Below are 13,481 nucleotides of genomic sequence, written 5' to 3' on the forward strand. Positions count from 1 at the left end.
TTCCACTCAGCGTCTCTGGTGCTGTATCAATGATGTCATAGGAAATTGTATTTATTTATTGTATTTTACAAACAGAATTATAAAATAACGAAGCACACACACACATAGATAGATAGATAGATAGATAGATAGATACCATATACCTTGTAAATGAAATTATAAAGAAAGTTCATTAACTAGTGTTACATTTTGCAGCTCATGTGAGACTCAACAGTTACACCTTATTCTTCAAAGGATCTCAGTTTCACAAAGTATTAACACTATTCAAACATTTATTATTTCACTAAATTGACCTATACTTCCAATTTGTCGCAATTAAGTACAAGATAAGCAAAAGAACAGTTTAAGAGTTGTTTGTTTTACGAATAGTTTTATTCTTTTAGTAATCATTTCATGTTCTACCCAACATCTATCTTTTGAGCATGAGCACCTACAGTAGTGTGGACGTGAACGGTGGATGTAAAAAGTTTGAAGATCCTTCACAAGAACATCATTTCAGTTCTAATAACCTCACTAACTTGGAGTGGAGTATCGCTTTCAGCCTTGATCCTGGTTTCATGGAATGACTCAGATGACGGCCACATTGACCCAGGCTAAGAATAGGAAGAGGTCAAGGGAGGGTAAAGCTAGGTTTACAATGGGATCTCCACTGGGGCTTCCAAATATGACATATTGATGAGCATGCCCTCCCTCTCCATTCATGCATGAACCCATCCACAGTTTTACTTCTCGGCAAGTATAATCCTGCATAATCCAGCAGACAATGCCTTCACCACAAGGTAATACAGATGATGTCAAGAGATGAAAAGAATCTGACCACTGCAAACCATACCAGAAATTATGATTTTTCAGGGAACCTTTGATGTCACAGGAGCTACGTTTGTGGGACACATGAGGACAATAAACATGGCATATAAAATAGTATATTCATTCATCCATCTATTGAAATCTATTGCTGGAAATGGAAAAAAAAAAAAAATCATTAAAGTTTAGTTTTTCAAATGGCTGTTTACATAAAAGGATGATTTCCTTTTGAATATTTGAGATATTTCTTCAAACTTTCACTTCAAGTCTGAACCAGGCACCTTCATCTACATGATTGCAAATCATCTTTTCTTTGCTCCTGTTTTGAGTTTGTGTCTCTCAGTAAACAGCAGTGAATAATGGGTTCAGTAATGTGACAGTATCAGTGGATCAAATGATGAATGTGTTTCCTTTACTGGCTGTCTTCTGGCTTTTATCAGTTGCTTTTTCAGCCAATAAGAAATCAAATTGCTTTTCCCATAAGAATCAGAAACCCTTTTCTTTTGCCTGTATGTAGACCCGTTTTCCCATTAAACAACAGTCATATCCCTATTAATGAAATATCCTCTGCATGTGAAGACATTCTATCCCAACAAACGACATCTGAAATTATGTTTCTGTTTGGTAAGGATTTACGGAATTGCAAAATGTGCACGATATTTGTCGAGGTGTGTGATCAGAACATATATTTTTGACAACACTGTATTATATAGACTGCTGCCGCACCTTACAGCGACGTGGTCAGGCTGAGTCGCTCACATTGTTTGGGACGTCATTGGAGCTCCCTCGGGGACCCCTGGAGGTCCCTGGACCCCAAGCCACCGAGCAGGGTCTTTTTTAAGGAAAGCCCTAGCGATTTTCACAAATAGATACTCAGCAAACGAGTCAGATTCAAATGATCTGGCATCATAATGAGTGGAAAATCGACTTCAAATCGAAAAGAAACTTGTAAGAGTTTTGTGCTCACCCCCTTTTCGGTGAACAATGGTATGCTCCCACCTTCCAGTGGTCTGCTCTGTGCTGATGTGTTTAGTCTCTCCCTCCAGACTCCAGCCTGGGAGAGCGGCACGCAGGAGCTACGTATGTATGCATGGCACCTTCGGTAGACAGCGAGCTTTGTCTGTTTGGGAACCAGAACACGAGTAAGTTTTTCACGTTCAACGTCGGATTCAATTGTTTTGCCGGGACTGTAGAAGTTTGCCAGCTTTGTCCACATCACCATTGTCTTCATGGAAATGTAGCCTTATCCTAAACGAGGATGGTCTGGGGGTAGTTGTATGGAGTCTGAGTTGGAAGTGGGAGCAGTTTTCGAAAGGACAAAGGTGGGAAACAGAGTTGAAAAACTTTCCCTTGTCCCTGGAAGAGCAAGGCGCTGACTGGGTTTGGTTGTTGGAAAGTAATCTTTACGCACGCTCTGCGCCCACACATTTGAACGATCTAAGATGCGCCTGTGGAGCACGTCGTGCGGATGTAACCGCGGACGGACAACGCATCAGTCCGGAATGTTGGGTTTGCTCTGCCTGCTCGCCGTCGCCCTGTCCTGTCACGGCTGTCCGGACAAATGCTTGTGCTTCTCACAAACTGTGAAATGCCAAAACCAGGGCTTGGACGCGATTCCGCATTCTTTACCGACCCAAACCAAATTCCTTTTCGTCACAGGAAACAACATTTCCCGTATTAGTTTGGACTCTTTCCCAACCCCCTTGGAACAGTTAACCGATCTCTATCTCAGCGGGAATGAGATGGAGTCGGTGGATGCACAGGTATTTGATAACTTGCCAAACCTTGTGCGGCTGGACCTGAGCAACAACAAAATCAAGAGTTTCAGTAACATCACTTTCTCTCATAACAACACACTGCAGGTCCTGAACCTCAGCAGGTCGTTTCACAGTCATTCTACTTTGGATAAGGTGCTGCAGAGTGCCCTGCAGAGTGGAAACCTCCTTCAGCTGAAAGTCTTGGACCTGTCCAACAATGACCTTGTGATTCTTCCAGACGACTTGTTCGCCAACCTCTCCAGCCTGGTCAACCTCAGCCTGCAGAACAGCTCCATCATCACCCTTCAGAACGGGACGCTGAAGGTGCCGCCGCTGCGTGACCTTGACCTGAGGGACAACAGCCTGAGGGATATGGCCCTCACCATGCTGGCAGAGTTCAGCCTCAAGCCTGGCCTCCGCGTCCGGCTGGCGGGGAACCCCTGGCGCTGTGACTGCTCCATCGAGGATATGCTGTTGTGGCTGAAAAACTCCACTCAGATCGTTGATGCACAGAACCTGACCTGTTTGGACCCAGAGGGCCTGAGAGACCAGCCGCTCCTGCAGGTGAAGCCAGCGCAGCTCAAGTGTTCAAGTGACATGGAGGGCGTGCTGGAGACTTCTTATGTTTTCCTGGGGCTGGTGCTGGCCCTGATTGGCGTCATATTCCTGCTGGTGCTCTACCTGAACAGAAAAGGCATCAAGCGCTGGATGTACAACATCCGGGATGCTTGTAGGGACCACATGGAGGGGTACCATTACAGGTACGAGATAAACTCTGACCCACGTTTGGCCAACTTGAGCATCAACTCGGATGTGTGAGAGAGGATGGGACACTGTCTGAGACGCCACAGTGAGATATTCAATGACTCACACTGTTAAGATTTGCATGAAAGTCTTCCTCCCCTTGCCACTTTTTCCCACCATTGCTATTCAGATTTGACACCTGTCAAATCCTAATTAACCCCCCCCTCTCAACCTCCATCCAGCCACTGCCGCATGTCCTATACAAGTACCTGGCAGCTGTGATGTCAACTGCGTTTATTCCATAGAACTTTGCATGGATAATGAATCGTGGCGAAGGTTTTTTTTTGTTTGGAGATTTGCGAAGAGTGATATGTTCTATTTTTACTTTTCCTAAAGGATAAACATGTGGAGTACATTGACTTTTAAGTGGAAGAATAACTGTCAAAAACACTTACTGCCCGTCATTGCATCCTTCTCATTATGCCTCTGCTGCAGAGAAATGCTGTACTGCTTGCTTATGAGTTGTTTCTTTTTAATATGTGAATATGTGGTATACAGTTCTCCCCTTTTGAATGATTATAGTGCACATGGCATAGTTTTTGGATTTAGTAGGTGGATGTAATTGCTCTTTTTTCTGTGAAGATATTCAGCTAAATAAAATGCCTCTGGATTGCTGCTTACGTGTCTCGACTAAGGACTTTTTTCCATCTGAAAACTGAGGAATGTGATCCGAAGGCTTTGATGCAGGAGAGTGACTCATTCCTGAAGTTTCCCCACAGCTAGCATGCAACATATGACAGACACTAACTCTGAACTGCAGTCAACGAGCTGAACAATGTGCGAAACTCTATGGTAACATTTAAAGCGCTATTTTTCTTAACAAGTGAGTTGGTAGGAAATAAAGTCAAATTGAGAAGTTGAATAGATGACACGCTGTCTGAATTTAAACGAGCTTCTTCTGTCAGTAGGTCTATAGGTGATGAGAGTGGCCAACTGTTATCTCCCGTCCAATTTGCTTCCTGCTGTGAATATGATAAAAATCCTTGGCTCTGCAGCGAATTCCCCAAATAATGTCTGTGAGCTGAGGCCAGTGGGCAGGTTTCACATCCAACAGCCCCCACCCATAGATTCCAGCATACACAGAAAGCCTTTCAATACACCCCAGCTGCAAAAAAAAAAGCAGAAAGTGGTATATGCTGCTTCATGGCACATGCTAATGAAGGCACAGTGAACCCGAGATTCTCGTGGGGCACACAGAGGTATTATGGAAATGAGCTCAAGCGGCTTTGCCTCTCATGTAACCCTGTTTTAGGGAAACTGGCATCCTTGGAAAAAGTGTTTTCCATTAGTGTCTCTACACGTCTGACAATTGCTATTTTTCATGCCGTCCAGTATAGTATGGATTAATAATTAATGTGTTGGAATCCTTTGAAGAATATAGCATGCATTTTTCTGTCTGGCAGTCTAAATCAATGAAGATGTTTGTTGTGTCTGCACACAAGAATGACTATGAACTTCCTTGGCCTTGTTGAAGAGTATCTAGATAGATAAAAATGTCCCTCTCCCTCCAGCTCCTCACTCTTTTCCACAAGACACAACAATCTCTAACAGCTTAGCCTGGCATAGCCTGGAGCTGCATGTCATTTGTGGTAGAACAGCGTAGCTCGTGCACAGATTTCCCCTCGCTGTATCTCGCAGCAACACAGCGTGTCGTCATAGCATATCTGTGGATTTCAGCACAAGAAGGATTTTCGCCCTCAGCAGCTGCCATAATTCTGATCGTCTCTGGATGCGTCTGATTACGCTCGTTTGACATGAGGAAGGGAAGCGCGGTGTAACACTATCTGTCTGGTCTGGTGCTCTGGCTGGTGTTAATGCTCTGTATGTCTCCTGACAAACACAGCAGTCACTCCGCTGTCTCAGAGGGCTGAGGATGTGTCGTCACACCTTTAATTTCACACTTCCCGCCTGGAAATCTCTTTCAAGGAGACGTTTGTTCAAGAACAGCTTTGCCAGTATTGGAGAAAAGGAGGAGTGTGTAGTTGTCTGGAATATGCTGCATGTTTTTATTCTGGTTTTATTATTCTCATTGGCTTTGAGGTGTGTTTCTCAGGCTTGTGATTTTACAGGCTGATTTCAGCCGGTGATGCGCGTTACAAGCACTTTTTTCCCCACTATGGATTTGTAATTGTTGCACGTTCACTTTGAAAATGGATGGTCTCACTTTACACACACACACAATTCCCCAAAGTGAGGCTTCCTTACCTCTTTGTCCCGGGAGGGACATACAGGTGCAGGTTGCTTACAACCTAATGTTTCCACAGAGACTGTCAGCGAGCAGTCCTCCTCCTCACACTCTCTGCAGATTCATATTAACGAGTGATTTTGCCCAGCCACGCCTCGAGCTACGCTTGGCAGAGCAGGTGTAATTACAGTGAGGAGGGAAAAAAAAAAGGAAAGAAAGCAAACGAGAGAGTGAATGGTTGAAAAGGAAGAAGAAAAAAACGGATGAGTGTGGGGAGCACTCTCTGTTCTATTAGCACGGCGACGCCTTCTCTGGCTCACTCAGTGGGCCCTTTGTGCTTGTTAACACTAGTCTCCAAACATCTTCAGCATCTAAATAGCTGGTCATTGACTTATGGTGTCAACTGAGATCCAGAGAGGCAGCAGCATGTCTCGGGCAGCTCTCCGGGCTCTCTCAGCTGTCTGTTAGGGCCTCTAAAGCTCGTTTTTACGACAGGAGCAGGGCTGCCTACTGAGGGCCGACTGTTGTATTACAGGCAGAAACAGTTCTTACTCTGTACATGCCCTTTTGTCTGAACAGTCCCTCACCCAGGTGCAGAGCATTACCTTGGTGTACAGATATGTGATGTTGTATTTTTTAATAAAGCAGAAGTTGAATGAGTGTCATTAACCTTTATGAAGATGGATATGACATACTGAGACTCATGCTTTCACCGTATTACTGATTGACTGATGGTCAATTGGAGTCCTTAATAATCAAAGATGTGTGAATGTGCTCTATTATTTTTACTCCGGGTTGAAAGGACAGGTTGAGAGTTTTTTCAGGTCTGTCAGTTCTGTCTTACACATTACTCTCTCACTGAAGGGAAGCCTTCCGTGTGCGAATGCATTGAAAGAGGTGGGGGAGTAAAATCTTGTCTCAGTGCAAAATTGCATTTCAAATTCCTGCAGCAGCTAATATGAGACTCTGGCAGCCTGAGTTAGACAAAGCATGTTAGGATCCTGCAAAATGTTTCAAGTGCAAACTTTCATCCTTTTGTTGCCATCCTTCCCCTGCAGCTCAGCTAGGGAACACTGTCCATGGGAACACTAAAAGGTACAAAAAACAGCCAAAAAAAAACAAAAAAAAAACCTGTAATAAGCCTCATTTTAGTTTCAGCCAGATATGAATCCCTGTCCATCCTGCAGTGCAAGGCTGCTGCAGCCAGCTGTGTTGCAATCTTCCATGTAATCTTTCCCTTTCTTTAGCCTTCCAGACAATGGATGTGCCAGCCTGAGGAGAAGCGCTGGCTTCAAGATAAAGTCAAAGAACAAAAGTCTCATCTCTGGCTGCCGCACCATAATCCATGAGCCTTGTGGAGGTCTGAAATAGATGAGTATAGGTAATACACTAGCACAGCTTCATATATCAAGTAAAAACATATTATGTAACTTGGTCAAAAAAAAAAAAAAGACTACAATTACAGTCACAAGAGGAGGAAGCTGCGGTCTCGTAGTTTGGAAAGGGGATCATTTAACAGTGATCAATAACTCTTTCAATGTAGATATTGGCAAGTGATTATTATATTTAGATAGACTTGAAAATAGTCTGAATGTACCCTTTAATGTATTAAACCTTTCCAAGCAAAACAATATTTGAAACTCTTTCACACTAATCAGTTGCAGAATGTACTGTTCTTCAAAAGCCCATTATCAGTCAAACCCTGTACCACCCACTACCCCTACCCAGTGATTCGGCACACACAGACACTGTTTCCTGCTCACGGCCATGTTTGTTTAGCCACATTTAATATGCCAGTGCACTTTCCTAGTGTTGAGAGACAGACTGGCAGGTTATCAGATTGCCAGAGTTTCCCGTAATTACATTCACCGCACTGCACTGGTCTGCTGCTCCACAAACACCTGGCAAGTTGCCCCAGCCACTGACCTTTCCTTTGGAAAAAAATCCAGCTATGTAAATGGCAGTCACATGTGGCACGCTTTGTAGACTGCAATCATGATGAAGATTTTTTTTTTTTAGCAAAAGAAATTCCCTCATTCACTCTGATATGCCACTGCTGCTCCTGGATATGGCAGGTAGCTAGCTGTATGCTGTATGCTGGTGCTACTGCTACTTGTCATCAACCCCCTCAACCACCACCCCTGCAACCTCCCTCCAGGGGAGACGCCTCGGCTTCTCTAATGTGGATTTATGATGCCGTACATGAGCGTGTTTGTGGAAGCCTGCCTCCTGTTGAGCCATGTTGGGCTTAATGAACAAGCAGCCTCCCAAACGAAGACGGATCTGAGATGACAGCGCCGCGGCCTCTCCGATAGAGCTACGGCGGCGTGGCATCTGCCACATGTGCTTGAGGGACAGATGCAGAGATGGGTAGAGATCAGGAGGCGAACGCAGCATTGTTGCACAGGCTAAGATATCTGATGGCTGTGCTTGCTGGAACTCGACATGATGCATGTAAAATGTCAAAAAACGTACTGAGAGTGACCTTTATGTGTAGAATTGCCAACAATGAGGGCCAGGTAAGGTTACTAGTTTGCTTTTACTGAATGTTGAGTAACTGCATGATAGTTGAGGATGTGAAATGTTAATAATATACTGACCTTTTCTGGGTGACCTTTACTCCTGGAAGACTTGAGAGAATAGATTTAATAATTAAAAAATATTTTTGTTATGTTACAAGATTTGCATAAGATTTCCCTCTGAAGGATAATGTCCTGATGATCAACAGATCTCACCCAGATCTCCCATTGTTAGTGATAGATCACATGCTCAGGTGCATGCTAGCATCCATAGAGTGAAAAAATAGGAACATATTGCAGAGAAATCACAAAGGTAAAATGAAAAAACAAAAACCTTGAAATGTAATATGAAATAAGACATGATCTAATCTAATCCACACACCAAAAATAACCCTGGTTACATCAGAGCAGCTCTGCTGTTTCATTTTTCAGTCTCATGAATCTGGAGGTCAGACTGTTTGAGAAATCTCCCACAACCTTTCATGTCTCAAAAGTCAGTCTTCACTCAGCATAGTAAATGTTGAAGTGTTACCTCAGAGCACAGCATGCAGCTAACAATCCATCAGACACACATGGAGGATTTTTGTGTTGATTTCTCTGCACGCAGCAGCATCGATCAATGGGCCAGTCTCAAAATGAGTTGGTGTTTCCCCCCAATACATTTCTGTCAACACAAACTTGAAACCCAGCCTGCGCCTTGTAATCTAGTCTGTAACATGAAGGGACAAGAGTAGCCTTTCCATTACTTTAAAACCACCAGAGACTGATTAATGTGCGGACATGTACGTCTGATGCTGAGCCCAACCGTCAAGTGCTCCTTGTGTTTGTTCTGGAGTGAGATGTTCCAGCGTTTTTACACTCATTTGTTTTTTAAATGAGCTGATATCCTGACAGGTGTGCAGGGAAGATTGGTGGCCCTAAGCTGGCACAGCTCGTCATTTTTTTGTCAGAAATGCCAAAAACAGGTCTGAAAATGCTCCATGGCCTCAGTATTTTATGTTCAAATATCTGTTTTTGGTCATATTTGCCCAATTTATAAGAGTCACAATAAAATAAAAGATCAACAGACACTCACTGTGGGTGTCTGGTGTTTATCATCCTTAGACTGATGCCTAAATAAGAGTGTTAATGATCAAACCACCTCTCAGTGAGTCAGTTAATGAGAGTAGTGCACTGTTTGTGCAGCGACAACAGTGAGATTCAAGAGCCAGGAAGCTAAATTGAAATTATTAGATTAACTACTACATGAGTTTGCTCATCTAAAAAACCTGATCTGAACCAGATTACACCTTCATCCCTGAGCTCATGGCATCATGTCACTCTGCTGCCCAGCCGCAACGTCTTTGTGTCTATACTGCGTCATTATCAAATCCACAGAGCTCTGAGCGAACAGCTATTTACAGTGTCTGAATACAGATGACTTACCTTTAATCACTTTTATACTCAGTGTGTGAAGCTGGAACTCCTACAGCCCTTAAATCAGCAGCATAACCACAATCTTAGCAAGTAACAGGTGTATTATCAATACAGTAGTTATATAAAGGAATGTAAATATAATGTAATGTGAGGGAAAGGCCAGTGTTTGGCTTACCTATGTGTTGTAATTTGCCACCCTTGCTGTGTTGGATTTATTTGCTATTTTTTACCTCCTTTTTCTATGTTCAACATATTGTATTTACAACTGTAATAATACAGTGGCAACTATTTTAATCATTCTTTCCTCTAATGTCTTAACGGAGAAATGCAAAAAGCAGCTTATTTTATGTGCACTAGTGTGAAGATTAAAACAGATCTGACATTGAATTTCCAAGTTTGACATTGAATTATTTAACTTCTGATGCAAACTATCCCATACTCTGAGAACGATTCCTAATGTATTGTAATTTTATTCATTATTTCACTTGGGTTTTCAAAACTCAATCTTGACCTTGAGGGAAAACAATCTCACCACAAAGTCCGTTTAGTCTTTGCTTTGTAGCTTTCAATCACGCATGTTCAGCCAACACGAGAAGTCCCAACAGTGCTCAGACATTTTAGCATCTCCAATTCCACGACAGCTCGTCACATGATCAAAACCTCCGGAATGGCTTCTAAATGGACCTGGTGTGCCTGTTTTCTCAATTATCTCTCTTAATGTGACTTTGTTGTCGTATGTTGTTGGTTGAATTTTAAACGAGTTTGATAGACGGGCCTAAATGAGAAGATCGATAACACTCAAGCTCACAGTGACCATGAGGAAGTCACTGCGCGCAGCCAAGAAGTAGTCACACATACAGTAAGTGCCCCTAAAACCACAACTTGTCATTTTACACTTCTGTCACTGAACAGATTCAAGAGCTGTAACATGTTAATTAATGAGCTTTAGATGCTGGAGGGTGGATTTTTTTTTCTTCTTCCAGCCAGACTAGCTGTATCCTCATTTCCAGTCTTTATAATAAGACAAGCCGTCCGACTCTGAGTTGTAGCTTTACATTTGGAGATGTCAGTGGTATTGATTACTCTCATCTAACTGTTGAGACGGCATACAAGCACGTACTCCAAACTGTTCCTTTCATTGTAGTGTTTTCGCAGGAAGACCAACATGCTAAGAGTTAGCTTAAGTACTAAAGACAGGCATGTAATGAGTGGGTAGTAGTTCTTTTTGGTAAATCCTCTCTGCAACAGGCACTTCCACTCTAAAAATTAAGCTTTCCCTGTGGACAGGGACATGGGTGAGACCTAAACAACCCTGTGAGATGTGTGTGTCTGTACATTTCTTCTCCGCTCTCTAAGGGGCCACCACCAAGAGCGAGTGTTGATTCTTTCTCCCTCATGTCCAAATAAACTGTGGCAGCCCTGTGACAGATTTTTGCCATCTGGTAAAGCTAGAGGGCTTCTTATATAATGTGAGGCAAACAGTGCTGTACCTCAGAGAGCAAAATGAATCAGATTTAGAGAAGAGAATAACTAGGAATATATCATACCCTCAGGTCTGTACGGAAAGTAATCTTGGTTGCTTTCTGCTCTTTGTGTGGACTTTCTTTCCAATTTTGGAGAGTGAATTGTAAAGAAAATTTGAAGAGCACAGGAGTGGAAAAACTACTGTAACCCAGACTGTTTGTCACACTGAGATCTGGGCACTTTTGAGCTCAGGAGGTAAGATATAAAAACATTTTGTTTTCATGGTGTGTGCATTTTCTCACGGTACTTCAGAGATTATCAATAACTAATCAACCAGAATGCCAACTAAAGTTGCAAAGCAAAAATGAAAATGCTTTCCTAAAGAAGTGCAGCAGCAGATTTGCTGAGGGAAGCAATTTAACAACCGTGATGATGCATTTAGAGCCTGGCCGTCCTCTTGATAGCTGTTTTTGGAGGCCATATGGTCAGCAGGGAACAACATTAAACGCTTGGTAATATGATGTAGATCAGCAGAGGGTGTCACGGTGAGTAATGACCTCAGCAATACAGCAGCAAAGCACGAAGAGCAGAGACAGCCAGGAGGAGCTCGATCACACCATCCTGCAATACTTTTACAAGGGCATGTGGCACAAAACCCCTATTTAAAAACATGTAGTTTAGTATCCCCCAAATTAAAATGCTCAGCAGGCCTTGAAGAAATGCTGTAACAAGGTCCACACAGAATATGAAAGCTGTGCTCCTGCCATTAATCCGTTATTACAAGAGGTGTTGAAGTGGACACTGATTCAGCTCCTCCAGCTACAGCACTTACAGAGGAAATAGGACTTATGTTGCCTAAAATGATCTGATTTTTCACAGTTCTTTATGCAAGAAGGCAGATCAGAAAAGCTGCACCTCCCTGGTTTTGTATGTTTAGTCTGGACATGTTCTTCTTCTCTCCATTACTATGTTACTGTTGATCTTACATGATATTACAACATAATTACGCGATACAGCCATGTTATGGGGTCTGATAAAATGTAACATGTAGTCTATGAAGTACAACATGTGTTAACTCTTATTTATATAATTAAATAAGGTGAGGAGAAGTGACAATCTTCATACTCTGCTCTTAAACGTCCAATCAGTTGGTTAGAAATGCAGAAACCTTTTTTTTTCCTTACCTCTGTTTTGGTAATATCATTTAAATAAAAAAACAAAACGATTTTACCCATTTACTTGCTCATTTTATTTTTAGACTCCTACCTATTCTTTGGACTTGGCAAATGTTTAATCATTTTTCTATTTCCTTTTTTCCTCAAGCAATATTTCCAGATTTTCTAATGACACTTAAAGCTTTCTAGTTTAGTTTATTTGACCTGAGAAAGGAGACTTTAAATCACACACATCACCAAAATATTGAAAATAACACAATAAAGTCCAAGACTTTGTGTTGTGGTTCTCGATGAAGACGAAAGAGACACGCACTTCAAGATGAAGGTAACATTATGAAGTTAAAAGCAGACTGTCTGTCAGTAGCAGTGTTCACTGGCTAACACGTTAGCTTGCCAGCTAAAATGTGTGATAGCCAAGAGTTTAGACAGTAATGCTGGTTGGTGTAGTTTTATGAATGGTTACCTGACCTGAGGTGGCGGACTGAAAGGCTAACCAATCGTTGCCCTGGCCATGTTTGGGCCCGCCCATGTCATTATCATATAGAAATAAGAAAAAGTGAATGAACTGAAACTGAAATGTACCAAGGAAAATGGGAAATGTATGGAGGAGGAAATCCTTGTAGATAAATGAAAAAATGTGCTCAAAGACTTCTAAAAAAATCTGAAAAATACAGAGTTGAAAAATGAAATTATATAAATGATGGTAAAAAAAAATAAAAGGTCCAAAGTGTTATAGTTATTTTTACAGTGTAATTATTGAACTAACAGTGTATTTTCTTTGTGTGTTTCTGTGTGTGTTACTTCTATTTTTGTCTTGGCTGATAGGTCTTTCAGTATTTTGTCACTCTCAGGGCTCTCTGCCTTGTCAGCCTTCCATATGTGTATATAATATCCGGCACCTCAAATGGAGCCCTTTCTCCTGGGAGCCTCACTGAATGTGAAAATACTTACATTCACATTTCTCCAGTTACAATCTCGGCCCCCAGTTGTCAAGTACGTCGTTCCGCCCCTTTGCGCTCCATCTTGTCATTTTCTATTCTCTGTATGAAATGAGACGAGTCTCCATGCCAGCAAAGCAGTCTGGCAGCAGCGCAGGAGAATAATGAAATAGGCTTCAGATACAGTACAGGCTCAGACAGCCTCCCGACAGATGAAATGCAATATTCTTAAAGTGCTGTGTAACACGAGCTTCATATGTAGATATCAGATAGTACTCGACGATACCTCTATTACCGTCCACAAGCCAACGCTTTGGGCAATTAGGATCTCTCCGGTTACCCCTCTGTACACGAGCCAGTCCGAGATGAGGAGGATAAAAACTCAATTAGCTTTTGTAAGTTGCCGCTCACTCGACATA

The 13,481-nt window shown here is 42.3% G+C and overlaps 1 protein-coding gene across 1 annotated transcript; it reads left to right on the top strand.

The window, feature by feature from the left end:
- Nucleotides 1-1,853: 1,853 nt before the first annotated feature.
- On the top strand, nt 1,854-3,981 carry tpbg (trophoblast glycoprotein). Its single transcript, XM_076736247.1, has one exon. It carries the CDS (start codon nt 2,247-2,249, stop codon nt 3,378-3,380), a length of 1,134 nt encoding a protein of 377 aa, XP_076592362.1. The 5' UTR covers nt 1,854-2,246; the 3' UTR covers nt 3,381-3,981.
- Nucleotides 3,982-13,481: the final 9,500 nt, after the last annotated feature.

Source organism: Chaetodon auriga, chromosome 8, assembly GCF_051107435.1.
Source record: "Chaetodon auriga isolate fChaAug3 chromosome 8, fChaAug3.hap1, whole genome shotgun sequence".
In the NCBI taxonomy this organism is placed as follows: domain Eukaryota; kingdom Metazoa; phylum Chordata; class Actinopteri; order Chaetodontiformes; family Chaetodontidae; genus Chaetodon; species Chaetodon auriga.

Bases quoted from the DNA above. Each gene is read 5' to 3' on its own strand.
- tpbg (XM_076736247.1), top strand. From the start codon at position 2,247: ATGCGCCTGTGGAGCACGTCGTGCGGATGTAACCGCGGACGGACAACG.